The 17,689-nt window shown below is 51.7% G+C and overlaps 1 protein-coding gene across 6 annotated transcripts in view; it reads right to left on the reverse strand.

Annotated features, from left to right (window-relative positions):
* Positions 1-628: 628 nt before the first annotated feature.
* The window catches only part of SYNE3 (spectrin repeat containing nuclear envelope family member 3), a 107,596-nt gene continuing 90,535 nt past the window's right edge, over positions 629-17,689 (reverse strand). For 4 of the 6 annotated variants that reach the window (XM_049898456.1, XM_049898457.1, XM_049898454.1 and 1 more), the window contains exons 12-18: positions 17,291-17,452; positions 16,951-17,123; positions 16,383-16,512; positions 14,518-14,676; positions 13,538-13,687; positions 12,018-12,056; positions 629-2,970 (exon numbers count right to left, since the gene is read on the reverse strand). In XM_049898456.1, the coding sequence (XP_049754413.1) occupies positions 2,770-2,970; positions 12,018-12,056; positions 13,538-13,687; positions 14,518-14,676; positions 16,383-16,512; positions 16,951-17,123; positions 17,291-17,452 (1,014 nt within the window). In that variant the 3' untranslated portion in view covers positions 629-2,769. Of the gene's footprint in view, positions 2,971-8,483; positions 11,557-12,017; positions 12,057-13,537; positions 13,746-14,517; positions 14,677-16,382; positions 16,513-16,950; positions 17,124-17,290; positions 17,453-17,689 lie in introns of those variants that run through there. The other 2 variants (XM_049898458.1, XM_049898460.1) reach the window with 2 other exon arrangements.

The following is a 17,689-nucleotide window of genomic DNA, read 5'->3' on the forward strand; positions in this document are numbered from 1 at the left end:
AAAGTAATATCAAACTCTGAGGGTTGTAAGAATTAAATGAAATATGGCTTGTAAAGTGCTTGCCAAGGGGCCTGGCACTTGCAAACACCAAGTGAAAGGTGTTCTTTGCTCCTGCTCCCATGGTTCCCTCCTCCCCTCCTACCGGACACCTCTGGGTGTCTCCTGGCCTCCACCTACCTGTCCGTGCCACAGCCACTTTTCTTCAGATAAAGGGGTGACCTGTGGGATTGCTGTGTCTTTGTCTCTCTCTCCCTCCTCACTGCCCTGTCTTCCCCTCTGTCTGTCTGTATCTTTCTCTCTGCCCATCTCTCTCACACTGGTGCGCACATATGCACACACGCACGCGCACACACACACGCATGCACATGGACAGCTGGGCAGTGATGGCCACATTTCCTACCTCCAGCTATAAGACCCCTGTCCCTCTGGGACAGAGGAAAAATACATCTACACAGATTCCCCTCAATGCCTTCTTCAAACAGCACTTTAAAGCTTTTCGTGGTGGTTGTTAAAGAGGCTAGAAAATAAAGTCTAAGAATAATAGCTGTCTGCACCCACTTTAAGCAAAAGAAAAGATTACGTTTGAAAAGCACCAGTGAACAGACTGTTCTATCATATCACAACTGTATTTATATAAAAGTAATGAAAATATCAATTCTCTTTTATAAAAAAAAAAAAACAGCTACACAAACAAGCAGAATTTAGGGCATTGTTATCAAAGTTTAAAAAAATAGAGACGCTCCCTCCCCACCCCACATAGCTCAGTCCCTCCTCCCCAACACGAAGCACAGACGACAGGGCAGTGATGCTGGGCTGCTTTCTCTTTTGAAGTTACTGTTATGGGGTGGGTGGTGCTACCAGAGGCAGGGCACCCACGAGGTCAGGTGATCCAATTTCAGCTCTGGCCTTGCCAGTTCTCACCACATGGCCGTGAGGAAGTTATGTCCCCACCCTGGGCCTTCTGGGCCTCAGCTCTCCCATCTGTGAAATGTGAGGGTGGGAACGGGAACGGCCAAAGGTCCCTTCCATAGCTCAGACCTTCGAGGGAGGGACAAATCAGCCCGGCACACACCTGGCTTGGTGGCCTGGGCCTGCAGGGTTGGCTCCCTCCGCCCCTGGTTTCCAGTAATGCCAGCAGAGGGGCCTGGTGGCTTGGTTTCCAAATAGCTGGAGACAAGTATGTTTTCTGAGTCAGTGCCAAGTGCTCCCCTGCCCAGGTGACACCCAGATTCTGGGGGACAAGGTGTGCGAGACAGCAGTGGGGAGAGCGCATGGCCCTGGGACTCTCTTGGGTCCTCAGTTTCCTCTCTCTTTAAAGGACCCTCTGGGTTTATAACACTTTATGATTTCAAAGTCCAGTATAGTATAAGGACTGAGGAATTCCTTCTTGGTCTCCTATTTGTAGCTTAACAGAGAAAACCCATTTGTAAAAAGAGGCATTAAGGATTTTTTAAAAAGGGAAAACTTAGTGTTGGTTTACAGAAAGTGTGATCCAGTTTTAAAGTTTTCTGGAACCATCCCGGAATTCCCTGGGAGAAGAAAGAGACCTGTTTCTGCCCTCAGGCCCAGAGGGTGTCAGCCTGGCCCTTTCCCAGGTGGTACGCCGAGGACAACTTATATGGGTGGCCAGATGGAAAACCTAGTTTGGGGGTATGTGGGGGGCATTCTTGGCCCAGCGGACCCACCTCTCTGCAAAGCCCCTTCTGGGAGGGGAAGGGAGAGCCAAGCTCAATCTGCCTTGGTCCCTCGGTCCCCAGCTCCTGTGTGGCAGGTGCTTCCTTCCCTCTGTCCTTCAGCTCGACCACTCAGCCCAAGAGGGACAGCAGAGACCGTCCCTCCCTGGCACTGGCACATGGTATGCTGCACCAATTTGTTTCTCCATTCTGCAAGGGCATCTCACAGTGAGGCCGCTCTCCTTCCCTTCTCCCTAACAGAGCACGTGAGCAGAGCTCAGCCTTTCCCGAAGCCTGGGAGCCTGACCAAGGGCATTCATCAGTGGTCTGTGCCCGCAGGCTGCCGGGCAGAGGGCTGGGGCTTGGGCACTCAAGCCTCAACTGTGCCTGGCAGTTCTTGGTCTGCTCTGTGCAGCTCCTCCTTTCCTCCCCTGATACCAACCATCCTCCTACTTGTCACCTGTCACTGCTGCCACCATGCCTGCTCTGATCACCCCCACATCTACTTTGTATCCACAGCCTCGAATCCACTGCTATCTTAAAACCTAGACAAGCGTGTTTGTTCTGATGGTGCCTGAACTATGAGTCGCTGGGCTCTGAGTGAGGGCCGGTGGCACAATTCTTTCTGTGCTGACGGCTCAGGGGCCTTGTCGCCAACACTTGGGTTTGGGGGTTGGGTTCCAGATAAGAGGTTGCCATATAAGTGTCATGTTATTTTCCCTGATTTCTGGGGTGGGCTGAAGACCAAGGCAAAAATGCTGCAAAATCCCATCGCAGGAGCAAACTGCTAGGAATTTTCCCGACTACAAATAGATGGATTATACACGAAATTATACAGACTGAGCGTTTACATATACAGCATATAAAAAGTCTATACATTAGTCCCTAGCCGCACATACATAGACATTTAGTATAAATAGACCAAGACAATACTGTATAAAAAGTGATTTTGTCCTCGGAGCAGGGACACAGTGCTCATAGGGATGCGTCTCTGTGCTCTCTGGTCTGCCCTGTTTCCAGTTTCCCGGGCATCCTCCGGAGGGGCCGTGGGGCTGACGGGAGGCTGGAGAAGAAAGTCACCCGTGTGGCCCAGGGGCTAGGTGGGCGGGGGGCCGTCGTAGCGGAGCATGAACTTGAAGGAGCGGGCGAAGTTGTTGGCCAGCGTGCAGCTGCGGCCCTGGTCCCCGACAGGAAGCAGGAACAGAAGGAGCAGGAAGAGCAGCAGCAACAGCTGCACCGGGAGCGCCATGCAGCACACCTTCCGGAAGAGGGAGCCGAGTCCTGGCCACTGCTGCGTCTGCAAACCAAACGGCTGTGTGAGTGGGCTCAGGGCCTCTGAGGGGGTGGGGAGGCCCAGGGGGGTGCCAGAAGCAGCAGGGGCTCTGGGCTGACTCTTCGACACCACCACCTCAGTGTTCTCATCTGTGAAATGGGGCTAATGTAAGTCTTGCCAGCCTCAAGGTTTCAAACCATCCAAGGAGTGAAAAGAAGAAAAAGTAAGTAAAGTGACAGGTTCTGCCAGTTCTTGTGTCAATCTCTGCCTGGTGTATAAGAGTGCTGGGGTGTGAATCTTGAGAAGGTCACTCAATGTCTCTAATCTTCAGTGTCCTTGTCTATAAATGAGGTAATCGTGATAGCTACCCATCTTAGTCATCTAGTGCTCCTATAACAGAAATACCACAAGTGGATGGCTCTAACAAAGAGAAATTTATTCTCTCACAGGTTAGGAGGCTAGAAGTCCAAAGTCAGGGTGCTAGCTCTAGGGCAAGGCTTCCTCTCTCTGTTGGTTCTGGGGAAAGGTCCTTGTCATCAATCTTCCCCTGATCGAAGACCTTTTCGGTGCAGGAATCCCGGGTCCAAGGATAAGCACACTCCTGGTTCTTTTTGCTTGGTGGTAATGAGGTCCCCCTGCCTCTCTGCTCACTTTTCTCTTTTATATCTCAAAAGAGATTGACTCAAGATACCTAATCTTGTAGATTGAGTCCTGCCTCATTAACATAACTGCCTCTAATCCTGCCTCATTAACATCATACCAAAAAAACCCCAAACCCACTGCCATTGAGTCGATTCTGACTTGTAGCGACCCTATAGGACAGAGTAGAACTGCCCCATAGAGTTTCCAAGGAGCGCCTGGTGGATTTGATCTGCCGACCTTTTGGTTAGCAGCCGTAGCACTTAACCACTACGCCACCAGGGTTTCCATCAGAGGTAAGATTTACAACACATAGGAAAATCACATCAGATGACAAAATGGTGGACAATCACACAGTACTGGGAATCACGGACCAGCCAAATTGACTCGCGTTTTTGGGGGATGCAATTCAATCCATAACCCTACCTCATTGGGTTGTTGTGAGGATTAAAGGACACAGAGCCTAGCACACAGTAGGTGCTCAGGAGCTGCTGCTACTATTATTGAACATCGTTAACACCACCACTCCATCATCGTCATCATCATCACTTTCTTCTCCTTCCTCTCCTCCTTTTTCTGCACCATCTTCATCATCATCACCAGCACCATATTCATCTTTAGCATTTTCATCATTATCAACATCAGTGTCCCCCGAAGATCAGTCTCACAAGCCCAAATGCCTGGTGGACATACCTGCTGCAATGTCCACGGAAATGGTCAAAGGACCGTTTCCTAAATTCAAGACAGACTGGCTGGATCGTGGCTGTATGGGATGTATGCGACTGCCAAGGAATGTGGGGTCAAGAGCTGGCCACTCACTCAAGAAAGCAGAGGCCCTCACAGCTAAGATGTAGCATGGTGAAGGGCAGGTGCCCAGCTTTAGAAACCTGACAGACTGTGTTCCGATCCAGCCTCTGTCACATAATATCTACATGACCCTGGGCAAGTCAAAAGTATCTTTGAGCCTCTTTTTCCTTCTCTGTCAAAAGGCATACTCCCATATGACAGATTGTGGCAAATACTCAAAGCAAAGTATGTTTATACCTCAATATAAAGTCTTTAAGCTCTTATTCCATTGCCATCAAGTCGATTCTGACTCATAGCAACCCTCTAGGACACAGCAGAACTACCCCAGAGGGTTTCCAAGGAGCAGCTGGTGGTTTCAAACTGCTGACCTTTTGGTTAGTTGTAGCATTTAACCACTGCACCACCAGGGCTCCAGCTCTTATTAGTGGTACTATTATTGTAGGACCCATCTATCTGTTGGCTTTTTGAAGAACCAAAGATTCACCCACCAGGGCACCAAAAGCCACAGTCCAGTGATGATGATGACAGTAATGATGATGGGGATGATAATGGTGATGATGGTGATGATGATGATGGTGATGATGGGTGATGATGGATGATGACAGGTGATGATGGTGATGATGGGTGATGATGATGGTGATGATGGGTGATGATGGAGACAATGGTAGAGATGATGGTGATGATGATGATGGTGATGAAGAAGCATTGCTAACTGCAAATGTTCCTGGGAGGTCCTGACCTAGCACTTCTCTCAACACCTTATGTCTGAGCCATCTCATCCACTCTCCTGCCTCAACTATCTCCTCCAGATCAACACTCTACACTGTGCCTCCAGCCTCAAACTTTCTCACTCACCAAAGTCTTAGACACTGATCGTGTAAAAGCAGGCTTCCTATAGCCCACACGATGGATAAGCACTGCTGGCTGCAGACGTCACCAGTGACTTCAGGAGGGTGATCATTGTTCTAGCAGCCAAGTGAGCCCGAGTTCCCTGGGGGTGGGCTGTCTCATCCGACCACTGCTTGGGCTCAGTCAGATCCAGCTGCTGTGAGCCTCCTGCCTGCCCACTCTGCTCAAGTCTGTGGGGCCTCTAACTTGACTCCTGACATTTATTGTTGACTTTGCTGATTCCAAATCTCTGACCCAACCTGGGAGAGACAGGGAGAGACAACATGCCTACCCCCAGCCTGGGGTTTATACCACAACTAAAAACCTGTTATTAATGGTCTCCCAAGTCAGAGGTTTGTTTACGAGTATCCTATTTCTGTTTGCTCCTCCATTCCCAAAGCCAACACTTTGCTTATTTAAGTGAGGGGTTATGCCTTGGCCATGATCCTTTGGGAAGAACATCTCTGAAGGTTCAAAATGTGTTTCCGCTTACAAATCTTGCAAGGGATGGTCTTCTTTAAAGGACTCCTGCTGCCTCTCTAGTGACTGTTCGGTCAGAGCTTACTTCTTCTCGTCACTCTGAGGGACCTGAATTCTAAAACACTCTTTAAAATAAGACACATTTTAATATGACTCTCAAGTGCTTAAAACACACACACACAGCTACACACAAGAAGAGGCATGAGCTACCTTCTAAGAACCCCACAAGGAAGTTGACAATCTCAGCTCTTCCCAGATCCAGGAGCCTCTCTGTGCCTCAGTTTCCCCACCAAGTTAGAATATCCAAAGAGGCTCCCTCAGGAGGTGAGAAGCTCCCCATCCTTTGGGGTACGGAAGCTGAGGGTCGATGAATATAGGAGACGGTGGGGAGGAAGCAGGAGACATTGAGTAGGGGAAGTAAATGCTTGATAGAGGCTTAGACCAAGAGTCCTTCTAAGTCAAGCATGAATCTGAGACTCCAGGCTTCTGTGGAGTTCAGATGAGATGAGTATATCAAGACAGTACATGCGACCTAATCTGCCATTGATGAAATGGGATGTGGTTTAAAAAAAAAAAAAAAAAAAGGTTTGGAGCCCTGGGTTCTAATCCTGGCTCAACCACTTCCTAGCTGTGTGACCTAAGACAAGAGTGACTTAGCCTCTGTAAGCCTCAGTTCCTTCACCTGTTGAAAAACGGAGGAAAATTACATCTGCCTACCAAGGTCATAAGGATAAGTGAGGTAGTACATGTTGTTTAACGTGCATAGTAGGTGCTCAATAAATGTCCATTTCCTTCCTCTTCTGCCTGATGGAAGCTGGGACACAGGCAGCTCCTACAAACCCCACAGAGCTCCTTCCCCCCAACACCCAGAGAAAGGACGTCAGAGATCAGGCACCATACACCTTGCAGCCCCATTGGAGAGGAAAGCATGCCCTCCTCAAATGCTATCTCTGAGCTCCTTGAGGGACCTCACTTCCTCCTACCACAGGGCCTTTGCACAGGCTGTCCCTCTGCCCAGAATACTCATTTTCTCCTTTCCCTAATCTACCTGGTTGGCTCTTCCTGATCCTTCTAATCTCAACTCATGAGTTGATTCCTCAGGGAGAGCTTCCTTGGGCTTGAGACCCAAAAAAGTCCCAATTACACATTCTCATAGCAACTGATATCTTTCCTTCGGATGATTGGTTAGGGTATGTGTTCCCCTTGACTCCTGCGGCAGGGAGCATGTTGGTTTTGTTCATAGCTGTGTCCCCAGCAGCATTCGATAACTATTTGGCAAGTGAATAAAATAATGAATAAAAGGGACCAGGGCTCCTTCCTTTCCTGTGCACTTGGCCATCTGCTCCTCCCTTGGTCCCTATGAGGTGACCATGGAGACACTTGCTGACTGATGTCTGTGAACTGTTCTCACGGGTCCTGATGGTTCACCCATGACATCTGAGCTGTACTCATCATGGACACACCACATATGGCCACCAAGGCCCCGAGCTTGGCTCTCCACTCATGGGCTTCTGGAACCCCTTCAAGAGCTCGGTGAGGTAGGGTTCCTTATGCCCATTTGTTGTTTTGTTGTTGTGTGCTGTCAGGTTGATTTAGACTCATAGCGACCCCGTAGGACAGAGTAGAACTGCCCCATAGGGTTTCCAGGGCATCTTTATGGAAGCAGACTGCCACATCTTTCTCCCACAGAGCTGCTGGTGGGTTTGAACCGCCAATCTTTCGGTTAGCAGCTGAGTGCTTAAACACTGTGCCACCAGGGCTCCTGTAAGTAGACAAGCAGGATTCAAACCCCCATCATCGCTCCAAAGCCCAGGCTCTTCCCCACACAGCATTTCTCACAGGAAACGGCAACCAGAACAGCCCCAGAGACACCCTGGGCTCTGTTGTATGCCTGGGTCTGCCGTGGCCGGTCCCACTGTGGAAAACAGACCCCATTACCACTCATGGGTCCCTCCCGGGAGCTGGCCAGCTTGGACCTCATTCTTCTACCACAAAGATGCGTTCGGCGGCACCCAGAGCTCACGGGGGCGCTGTACAGCCTGGCAGGATGGGGTTTTGCTGGCAGTAATGATGGGCGGTCCTAATGTGCCTCAGGAAACTCCAACTCAGCCATTTGTTTGGTCCTCTGGAGGCACTTTGATTACCTGCTAAGCCACATGCCAGCTGGCTTCCTCCAAGTTTCTTCGAGTCCCCAGAAGGGTGTGGATCTGGGGCCACCACATTTCTGAGACAGCTTCAACAAGTCCTCGGGGTGACTGCGGTCCCCAGGCTGGGTCCTGCCCACTAAGACCGGGCTTGCTTGTTCTCTGAGTTCTGGTGCCAGGAGCCCTGAGTTCCAGCCCAGGGCTCATCTCCCACGAGGGCTGAGAGGTTCTGCATGGTTCCCAACCAGGGACAGGATGGCTATGGCTGGGTGGGGCTGAGTCCATTTTGTCTCTTCCCTGGGACAGCTGTGCATGGGATGGTCCCAGTACAGAGCTGTATTTTTCCAGAAGCCTGGGTGGGTTTGGAAGAGGGAGGCGAGACCCTTGGAGCTGGCCTTTGGAAGTAGTTTAGGTAGCTGGTGGGCTGTTCCTCTGGATGTAATGCTCGGAGTGAGGGAGATTGTGTCATGACTCAAGAAAAGATGGAGGCTCCTTCAGGAGCAGACATGTAGGCATAAGGCTCCCCTCCTCCTTCCCCCTCCACTCCCCTCCACTCCTCTCCTCTCCCCTGCCCCTTGCCTTTCCCTGCCTTCCTCATTCTTCCTCATCTGAGATCTCACCACGGCCAGCCTCTGAGCCCAGGGCTGGGACCAAAGTCAGCGAGCGTCTAGGATGACCCAGAGGCATCCAGACTGGGAAACCTGGTAGTCAGTGACATCTTCTGAGATGGGGACCCGGATTCGATTGGGAGTGGGGGATATGATGAGGTCAGCGGGCCGTCTACATGTACACACTAACGTGGGCTGTGAAGGAAAACAAAACAGGAAACCCTCAAGCAGAGACTTGCCTTTAAAGAGGGGTCAGGTTGGTTGTGACCTGGCTGATGAAGAGAAGCCTCCCAAATCCTCTGAAATAACTAGGCTTAAGTGCTTGGCTGCTCACCAAAAGGTTAGAGGTTCAAGTCCACCCAGAGGCACCTTGGAAGAAAGCCCTGATAATCTGCTTCTGAAAGGTCAAAGGCATGAAAACCCTGTGGGGCCGTTCCCTTCTGACACGTGGGGGTCTCCGTGGGTCAGAGCTAACTCGACAACCACTGGTTTTAATAAGACGCCCCAATCCCACAGATGTGAAATTGTGAAAAAACAAGGGTCTTAAAGTCTATGAAATCTGGTCAATTAAATAAAATGCCACCCTTAGGTCACCCCACATCTGGATCTGCCCCCAACCACCCCGGCAGGGCACGAGAGGTGTGTGTTCTCTGCTCCTGCAAACCAGCAGCTGGCCCTGCCGCCAGTCACCTAGACAAACAGAAGGATTTGCAAACCTCTTCTGAAATTAAAAGTTTGTCTCGGAGAACCACACCACCTCGAGGGGCCAGTGCAGGAATCGGGTCTACTCCCGGCTCAACTGCAACATTTCCCGTGTCTGTGCCTCGGGAAATCACATGGAGTGTCACCAAGCTGGCAAGTGCGTAGGCAGCTGCAAGTTTAATAAATCTTAATTATTCTGTTTGTATAAACAAGCTGGCTGAAGCCGTTGACGTAGCTGGAGCTTTCAATGACTTGGTGCACAAAGAGAGAGGGAAAAACCTGGGTAGAACCCACTGCTCATAAATAATTAGCTCTGGGGCAGAATTTTTTCTTCCCTTTGGACTAAAAATAACATATGGGAGGGTTTGAAGTTGGCAGGGCTACAGCCTTTAAAGACAGCACCTATTTTCTACCTGTCAGTCCTGTGGGTGTGTGTATATACGTGTACATGTGCGCACACCCACACACGCGCATGTGCACACCCAACCAGCAGAAACAACAGGAGACTCAGACCAAGGGGAGGACTTCCTTTGCTCTCAGACAGTGGAGCTGGGATAGTGTCTGCAGAACTCTACTGGGTCCTCACTGACCTGGCAACTGAGCCCTACTGTGTGCCCATCAGTACGGCAGGAACTTTGCCTGCCACCAGCTGACCCCCATGTTATTCCTTGGGAAACTGAGGTTAAGTGACTTGCCAAAAGGCACGCACACTAGTGATAGAGGCTGAATTCGAACCGACAGGCTGAAGCAGCGATTCTCAAAGTGTGGTCCCCGGACCAGCGGCATCAGCAGCACCTGGGCACTTACCAGAACTGCAAACCCTTGAGCCCCACCGAGACCTACTGGACCAGAAGCTCTGCAGACAAGGACAATCAATCTGCTTTAACAAGCCTTCCAGGTGATTCTGAGGCACACCCAAGTTGGAGACGCTCTGGCTTACAGCACAGCCTCCCAATTAGTAGAGGTTAGGGGTGTGCCGCTGTTGGTGCCATCAGGCTGCAGGACAGCCACGGGGCTGAGACAGCCAGGACAGGGACCGTGAGCAGCTTAAACCTTCTCCCCCGGGGCACTTGTGGAATGATCGTTTTCTACATGCGCCATGACGTGAAAAGGATGGAAAGCACTAAGTCCAAACTTCATGGCTTGGGTCCTCTGGTAGCCACATCTCGCGCTGTGTCTCACCCACGCTGTAATCTTTCAATGTCTTCAGTGGACCCCATGATGTTGCCCTGCCATGCCTTTGCACAAGCTTGTCCTCCTGCTCGGGAGGGCCTCTCCTCACTCCCACCCCAACTATTTACACCTGAAGCTCAGGAATCTTCTGGGAAGTCTTCCCTCAGTGTCCATCAAGGTGAGCTGAGCGCCGCTCCCACTCCTGCTGAGTCCTGCCTCACTTACCAGCTGCCAGTGCACTGTCTTCTTTCTGTGCCCTGCTCCATCTGCCAGACTGTGAGGTCCCCAAGAGCCCAGCAGGTATATTGTTTACCTCTTCTATCTGCAACCCGTTATCAGAAGGGATCAGTCCCTGGAGAAGGACATCATGCCTCGTAAAGTAGAGAGGGTCAGTGAGAAAGAGGAAGACCCTCAATGAGATGGATTGACAGAGTGGGCGCAACAATGGGGTCAAGCATAAAAACGATACGAACATGGTGCAGGACCGGGCAGTGTTTTGTTCTGTAGTACACAGGGTCGCTATGAGTCGGAACTGACTCGACGGCACCTAACATCTATAACCCACCCCTTCAAGCCCCCAAAGCCATTCCAGACTCGGCAAGGACTCAGTCAATGTCAGTGGGGCAAGTGCCCAGCTCCGAGGGTGTGAGTGCTGCTTGAGGGCTCAGCAGCTCCAAGGGGTGTGTCTACCACAGGCCAGAATGCACACCCGAGCTGGGTGCCTTCATCGAGCAAGTCAGCTCGCACTTTCCTGTTCCTGGTGTTCTCACGGAGATAATAATGCCTTCAGTGTGTTCACGGGAGGGTTAAACAACCTGCAGTCACCCCAATTTAGCATAGTTGCTGGCACGCAGTGGACGGTCAATAAGCAGCATTCATCTACCCCTTCCTCTTTTGTCCCCTATGGAGCCCTGCATGTCCGTCTGTCACTAGGGTGGCCACACGGTCCAGTTCTCCTGGGACAAATCTGGTTTATACCTGTTGTCATGCTGTAATTATTAATAGATCCTCGTTCTGTCCCCAAAGTGTCCTGGTTTTGGGTGATAAATACCAGGTTTCCCCCTCTACCACCGAGCATCCATCCGTGAGTTTGTTGCACTGTGGTGGCTTGTATGTTGTCATGATGCTGGAAGCTCTGTTGATGGTATTTCAAATATCGGTAGGGTCACCTATGATGGACAAGTTTCAGTGGCACTTCCAGAAAAAGGAAGACTAGGAAGAAAGGCCTGGCAATCTACTTAGCCAATGAAAACCTTATGGCTCATAACAGAACACTGTTCTACTTGCTTGCTTTGGACACAACATCGGGAAAGATCAATTGCCTGAGGAGGACATCATGTTTGGTGAAGCAGAGGGTCAATAAGGGCAAGGGAGACCCCCAGAGAGATGGACTGGCACAATAGTGACAACAGTGGACTTGAGCATGCTGGTGATTGTGAGGATGACACTGGACCAGGCAACATTTTGTTCCGTTGTATATAAGGTTGCCATGATCCGGCGTTGACCATAAATACTCCTCAGACTTGATGGAACCTTCCAGAAAGCCCCCGAGGCCTGCAGCCTCACAGGCCCACCACCCCTCCAGGCACCCTGCCCTCTAGCTGTGTGGAGCAGATGGCAGACAGCGTACCTTTCGGAATCCAGTCAGCTCCCCAGGAGAACTCTGTGTCTGTTATTTTAGGGAAGGAGAGGAAAAGGAAAAAAAAAAAAAAAAAATTAAGTGAGTGAAACTTAAATCCCAACGGAGGCTGTAATGGAATATTCATTTTGTCAGGGGAGTGTTTCTCTAAAACTTCTGGTCATCTGGACAGACTGAGCCAGCAGGTGATTCGATTTAATGAGCTTTGTAACACACTTTGGGCCCAAGGGGGATTCTGTCTGGGAAGGCCTCAGCCCAGGCGGCTGGGGGCCCCGCGGGCCTGGCTGGGTCTGCGCTGACACCTAGTGGCCAGCTCAGCTGTTATGGGGCCAGGAGAGCCAGGGCACAGAAGCTGGGCATCTGGGGCCTGAGGAGCTGAGAGTGCCCTGGGAGGCCACCTCACTTACCCCTTCCTTGGACTTACAAAACATAGTCCCTGTGCCTCAATTTCCTCATCTGTTAACAGGGAACGATAGTAGTGTCTCCTTTAAAGAGGGCTTTTATGAAGACTTAGAGCCCTGGTGGCGCAGTGGTTAAGACCTTGGCTGCTAGCCAGAAGATCAGTGGTTCAAATCTACCAGCCGCTCCTTGGAAACCCTATGGGGCAGTTCTACTCTGTCCTATAGGGTCGCTATGAGTCAGAATCAGCTCGACGGCCCTGGGTTTGGTTTTTTTTTAATGAAGACTTGGTACCTAATAAAAGGTCAATAAAATTTGTCTATTATTATTATTTTAGCTATTTTTATTTAGTGTGAAGAGACACTGAGGCCCAGAAGGAGAAGGGCTTGCTCAAACTCACAAAGCAAATTCATGGCAGAGTGCAGCTAGCCCAGTTCTCCTGATCCCCAGGCCAGTACACTTCTCCATCGTGCCTAGGACACAAGGGAGGTGTTTTAACGCCAGCTCTGCCACATACTAACTGTGTGACCGGGGTGAGTTACTTAACAGCTGGAAGTCTCACTTCCCCCTCTGGGGACTGGAAATACCCTGGCAGAGGGTGCTGTAAGGACTGAGCTAGAATAATGCACACCAAGCTCTCAGCCTAGTAGGCACTAAGCCCCTGAAACCTCCGTTTTGATGATTATGGTGGTCATTACTGGGGTTCCAATCTCATGGGGTGTCTAAAAGCAAACCAAACCTGCTGCTGTCGAGTCAATTCTGACTCATGGGGACTCCACGTGTTACCGAGTAGAACTGCCCCATAGAGTTTTCCTGGCTGTAATCTTTATGGAAGCAGGTCGCCAAGCTTTTCTTTTGCAGTGCCACTGGGTGGGTTCGAACCGCCAGCGTTTAGGTTTCTGGTCGAATACAAACTGTTTGCATCACCTGGGGCCCTTAGGCTAAGATGGCTAAATGATATTGTACAAGCCAGGGGCCTCAGGCCATAAAGGGTCACCTCAGCAGGAATAGGGAGAGTGGAGTGTTGGCAAACCCTGTCTCCCCAGGTGAGCTTGGATCCAGACATGGTACCTTCCCCAGGGAGCTGGGCTGTGGCCATCATTAGCACCTACCAGCAGCTGGCCGGAGTCCTTGAGCTTGGACTTGTATAGCATCCACTGGTAGCGCAGGTCCTCCAGCTCATCTGAGGTCCCCCTTGCCGGCCCGAGATGAAGGAGGTTCTCAAAGAGATGCTGTCCTTCTGGTACCCGAGCCTCCAGCTCCTGGGGAAAAGGCAGCACCATGGTACGCCTTCCAAATGGCCCTGATGGTCCCTCCTGGCTGATAAGAAGCGACCAATCAAACTTCACCAGAGATAAAGGCACACTGGAAGGGACAGGCAGAGCCTCACAGTGACAATCCCATCCATGCCAATGCAAGCCAAGGCTGGGCACCTCCTCTCCAGAATGTTCCAGGATGGACTCCTGCAAGAAGGGGGCACCCGGACTGCTGACTTCCATGGTCACTTCCGACTCTGACTTCCTAGGACCAAGTGTTCCAGGAGCTAACACAGAAGTCCTTTGCTTTCTTAGACCCTGCCTGTGCTGAGAGAACAAGCCTGGCTGTCCTGCTGGAGGACAGATCCGTGGGGCCCAGTCATTCTCATCACCGACAGCCAGCCAATCCCCAGAAACAGAGCCACCAGCTGACTGACAACTGACAGCAGACATGCAAGGGAGCCAAGAAGTCCCGCCCGGCTGAGTTCAACCTAGATGGCCAGCCTTCAGAATCACAACTTCAGTTAACAGTTGTTTTAAGCCACAAAGTGTTGGGGTGGTTTGTTACCCAGCAACAGCTAACTGACACAGGAGCCAAGTGATTAGAGGTGATATTTTCCAACCTGGGGGATACAGAAGTGGGTTGAATGAATGAATGAGTGCCAGGAAAAGTTCTCTTAAAATATTTGAACCCCAAACGCTGAAAACCATTATTTACATACATGTGAGAATAGCTCACAAGCTATGAGTGCGGTCTTATTTTGAAGATGTCCCTGGTGGCAAACACATTTAGAGTGCAAAGCCCATGGCCAAGGGGCCCTTCTTTGGGAACACACCTGCAGCTTCATGGCCCTGGCCCTCACGTCCTTGGCTGTGGCAATTCTCATGGCGATGATTCTAACCAACTTGGAATTTTCCACCTGCAGCCACTGCTCAAAGTCCTTCAGGAGCTGAGAGAAATCTTTGTGGCCGTCTTCTTCCCGGAGCTGGTTTCCCTGCAGGAATGATGGAAGTCCTGATGGAAGCAGCCTACTGGCCACGTGTGCTGGGGGGTGCACTGAGGCCGAGGAGCCGGGATAAGGATAGGATGGCCAAAAGGTAGTGGGAGAGGCCTGGTAGGGTGGGGAACGCAGCTCTATAGCACAAGCCCACTCAGAGCCAGGGCGTTCCTGACCTCACCTCCCTGGTCCTCTGGGGGAATCCACCATCGTCCCTCACCAGGACGGCTATACCAGTGGCCACCCTTCTGCCACTCTTGTCCCCCTCCAGGCTTCTGTGGCCAGAATGAGCTGTCTAAAATGCAAGTCCATTCAGCTAAGCCCTCCCTTTGCACTTGGTGGCTTCTTACACCTCCCCAACGGGGCCCGAGAGCCTTAGGTGCCATTTCTGCCGGCCTTAGCAGCTGAGCTGGTGGCCCCATTCCCTAAGCTCCAGCCCGACAGATGCCTCTGGGCTCCTCGCACTGGCACCTTCTCTGCCCCAGGGCCTTTGCACGCACTGTCTCCTCTGTACAGAAAACTCCTCCCTCTGCTCCTTGGCTCACTCTTTTAGCCTGGAGATTTGGCTGAGTGTCCTTTCTCTTGGTAGGGTTTCTCTGCCCTGTAACTGGGTCCCAGCCACCCTGCCGCAGACTCCCACAGCATCGGGCCTTTCTGCCGACACTCACACATGTTTGCAAACCTCTGTTCAATTGCCCGTGCTTCCCACTTCCCAGCTCTTCAAAGTGATTTAAGGCCCAGCAACACGAGTATCACCTGGAGCTGGGCAGGAATGCAGATTCTCAGGCCCTGTCCAGAACCACTGAGTCAGAATCTGCATGTTAACAAGACCCTGGCGTACAATGAAGTCTGAAAAGCTCAGTGCTGGGTCCTAAGTGCTAGCAGGGTCAGAAGTGTCTCTGTCTTATTCACAGCTGTGCCATAGCTCCAAGCCCAGTCCTCAAAATACAGTCCCAAAGCCAGTTACCGAGTCAACTCTGACTCTTGTTGACCCCACGTGTGTCAGAATAGAGCTGTGCTCCATAGGGTTTTCAATGGCTGATTTTTTTGGAAGTAGATTGCCAGGCCTTTCTTCTAAGGCACCTCTGGGTGGACTCGAACCTCCAAGCATGCAGCTGAGTGTGTTAACCTTCTGTACCACCCAGGGACTCTGGAACATGATAACACTCAATGAAAGTTTTTGGATGTGTGAATGGAAGAACGAATGTGAGAGTTAAGTATTGTGTGATCTTTGGGGAACAAGGAATGATTTTATTTTCGACAGGGCTCGTGACTGTAAAGGCAGTCGGCGTGGGATGGTGACGGAGGATGCACTATATTCAGGTTATTTCTTTTTACAAAACACAACTTACGGTACACATACACACATGTGCACACAGACAGACAGACAGACACACACACCATCTTGTGTGGTTTTGGTTTCTAACTTGGTGCCAGAGGAAGCTTTCAACCCTGGCAGGGGCGTCTCCAGTGCTCACTAAAGGCTGCCCAGGACCCTCCCAGCTGGGCCGGCTCTGCAGCACCTGGGACCCTCTGTGAGTGCCCCTCGGCCACAGCAGGGGCAGGCTCACCCGACATGGGGCCTGGGCCACATCCTGCGAGCTAAGCACATGGCCCTGGGCAGGAAGGGGGCTTGGCTGGAGACTCTTGCGTCACTGGATGTAGCACTGTCCTCCCCCTGAAGCCCCACTGGGTGGACTCACCTGGAGCCGACGCCTAGGAATGGGGTGCAGAGGGTTGATGAGAAACCCTGACTTTGGGATGTTGTTGGTAAACACCACTTTCTTGCCTGAGTCCACTTCTGTCCTCTGCAGCTTCCAGTTTCTGATGAGGCTGAGGAGGCAAACTCAACCCAGTCAACATGGTGACACGCTGAGGTTCGCCAGTCCCAGAAGTACAGAACGGGTGAATCACGGGGTGTCTAGCCTTCGGGAATTTCAGACTTTGTTCCCAGGGCAGGTTCTTGTCCAATGTCTGACTTAGGACCCATGTTACCCTGCCATGAAGGTGCATGTATCCAGTGATGGAGGTGGGGAAACTGAGGCTCAAGCCAGAATGGGCGAGGGGTTAACCCTCGACCCACGGACGTATCCCAGCTCCTATTGTTCCTGCTAGGATGGCTGACCAGGAGAAGTTGCAGATGTCCAGGGGCCTGGCACTGTGCCTGGCCCTCAGCAAAACCCAGCCCTTTGCTCTCTGAACCCCGACTCAGCTCTCCCCCTTGGAAAGGGGCATTGTTCAGACAAGACCCGGGAGCACAAGGCTGCTCACCTCAGCAGACGTTCCTCCAGCAGCTTCAGGGCCCGCCACGACTCGGCCAGCTCCCCCAGCTGCTCCTGGACCACAGCAGCCCCCTCGGGAGAAGACTTCTCCATCACCAGGCAGCCGTGGGCTTCTACCAGGGGCAGCTGGACCTCCTTCTCAGGGAGTTCTGCCACCAACCTCTGAAGGAGACACATGTACACACACACGTGCACACACGCACACACACACACACACACACACACACACAGAGAGTGAGGCTCCCAAGAGCCAGGGTTTTGGCTTCTCAAGACTGCTTTTTGGGGTGTGGGAGACAGAATTGGCATCTCTGTGGTGAAAGCCAGCTTACCTCAACCTCTGCCTCTCGGGCCTCAGCCTCCCACGGGCCTGTGTCGCCCAGGTGGGCCTCCAGCTTCTGGGTGAGCACGGAGACCCACTGCCGCAGCTCCAGTAGCTCATGGCTGAAGGCACAGTGCTCTTGCACGTTCCGCCGGCTCTGCTCCACGAGGTCCTGAAGCACAGGGAGGGCGGAAGCTGGCTGAAGCAGACCTTGGACACCACCCCAGACCCACTGGGGCCCCAGGATGAGGCAGCCGCCAGGGCTCCCCGCCCGACGGGAACACAGGCTGGTTCTCCCTTCTGCACCCACATAAGGCATTCACCCTAGAAAGATCAACCACGGTTTCCAATGCCTCGAAACTTGTCCCTAAGGAGCCCTGGTGGCTCAATGGTTAAGTGCTTGGCTATT

The sequence above is a fragment of the Elephas maximus genome, chromosome 10 (assembly GCF_024166365.1).
Source record: "Elephas maximus indicus isolate mEleMax1 chromosome 10, mEleMax1 primary haplotype, whole genome shotgun sequence".
Classification (NCBI taxonomy): Eukaryota; Metazoa; Chordata; class Mammalia; order Proboscidea; family Elephantidae; genus Elephas; species Elephas maximus.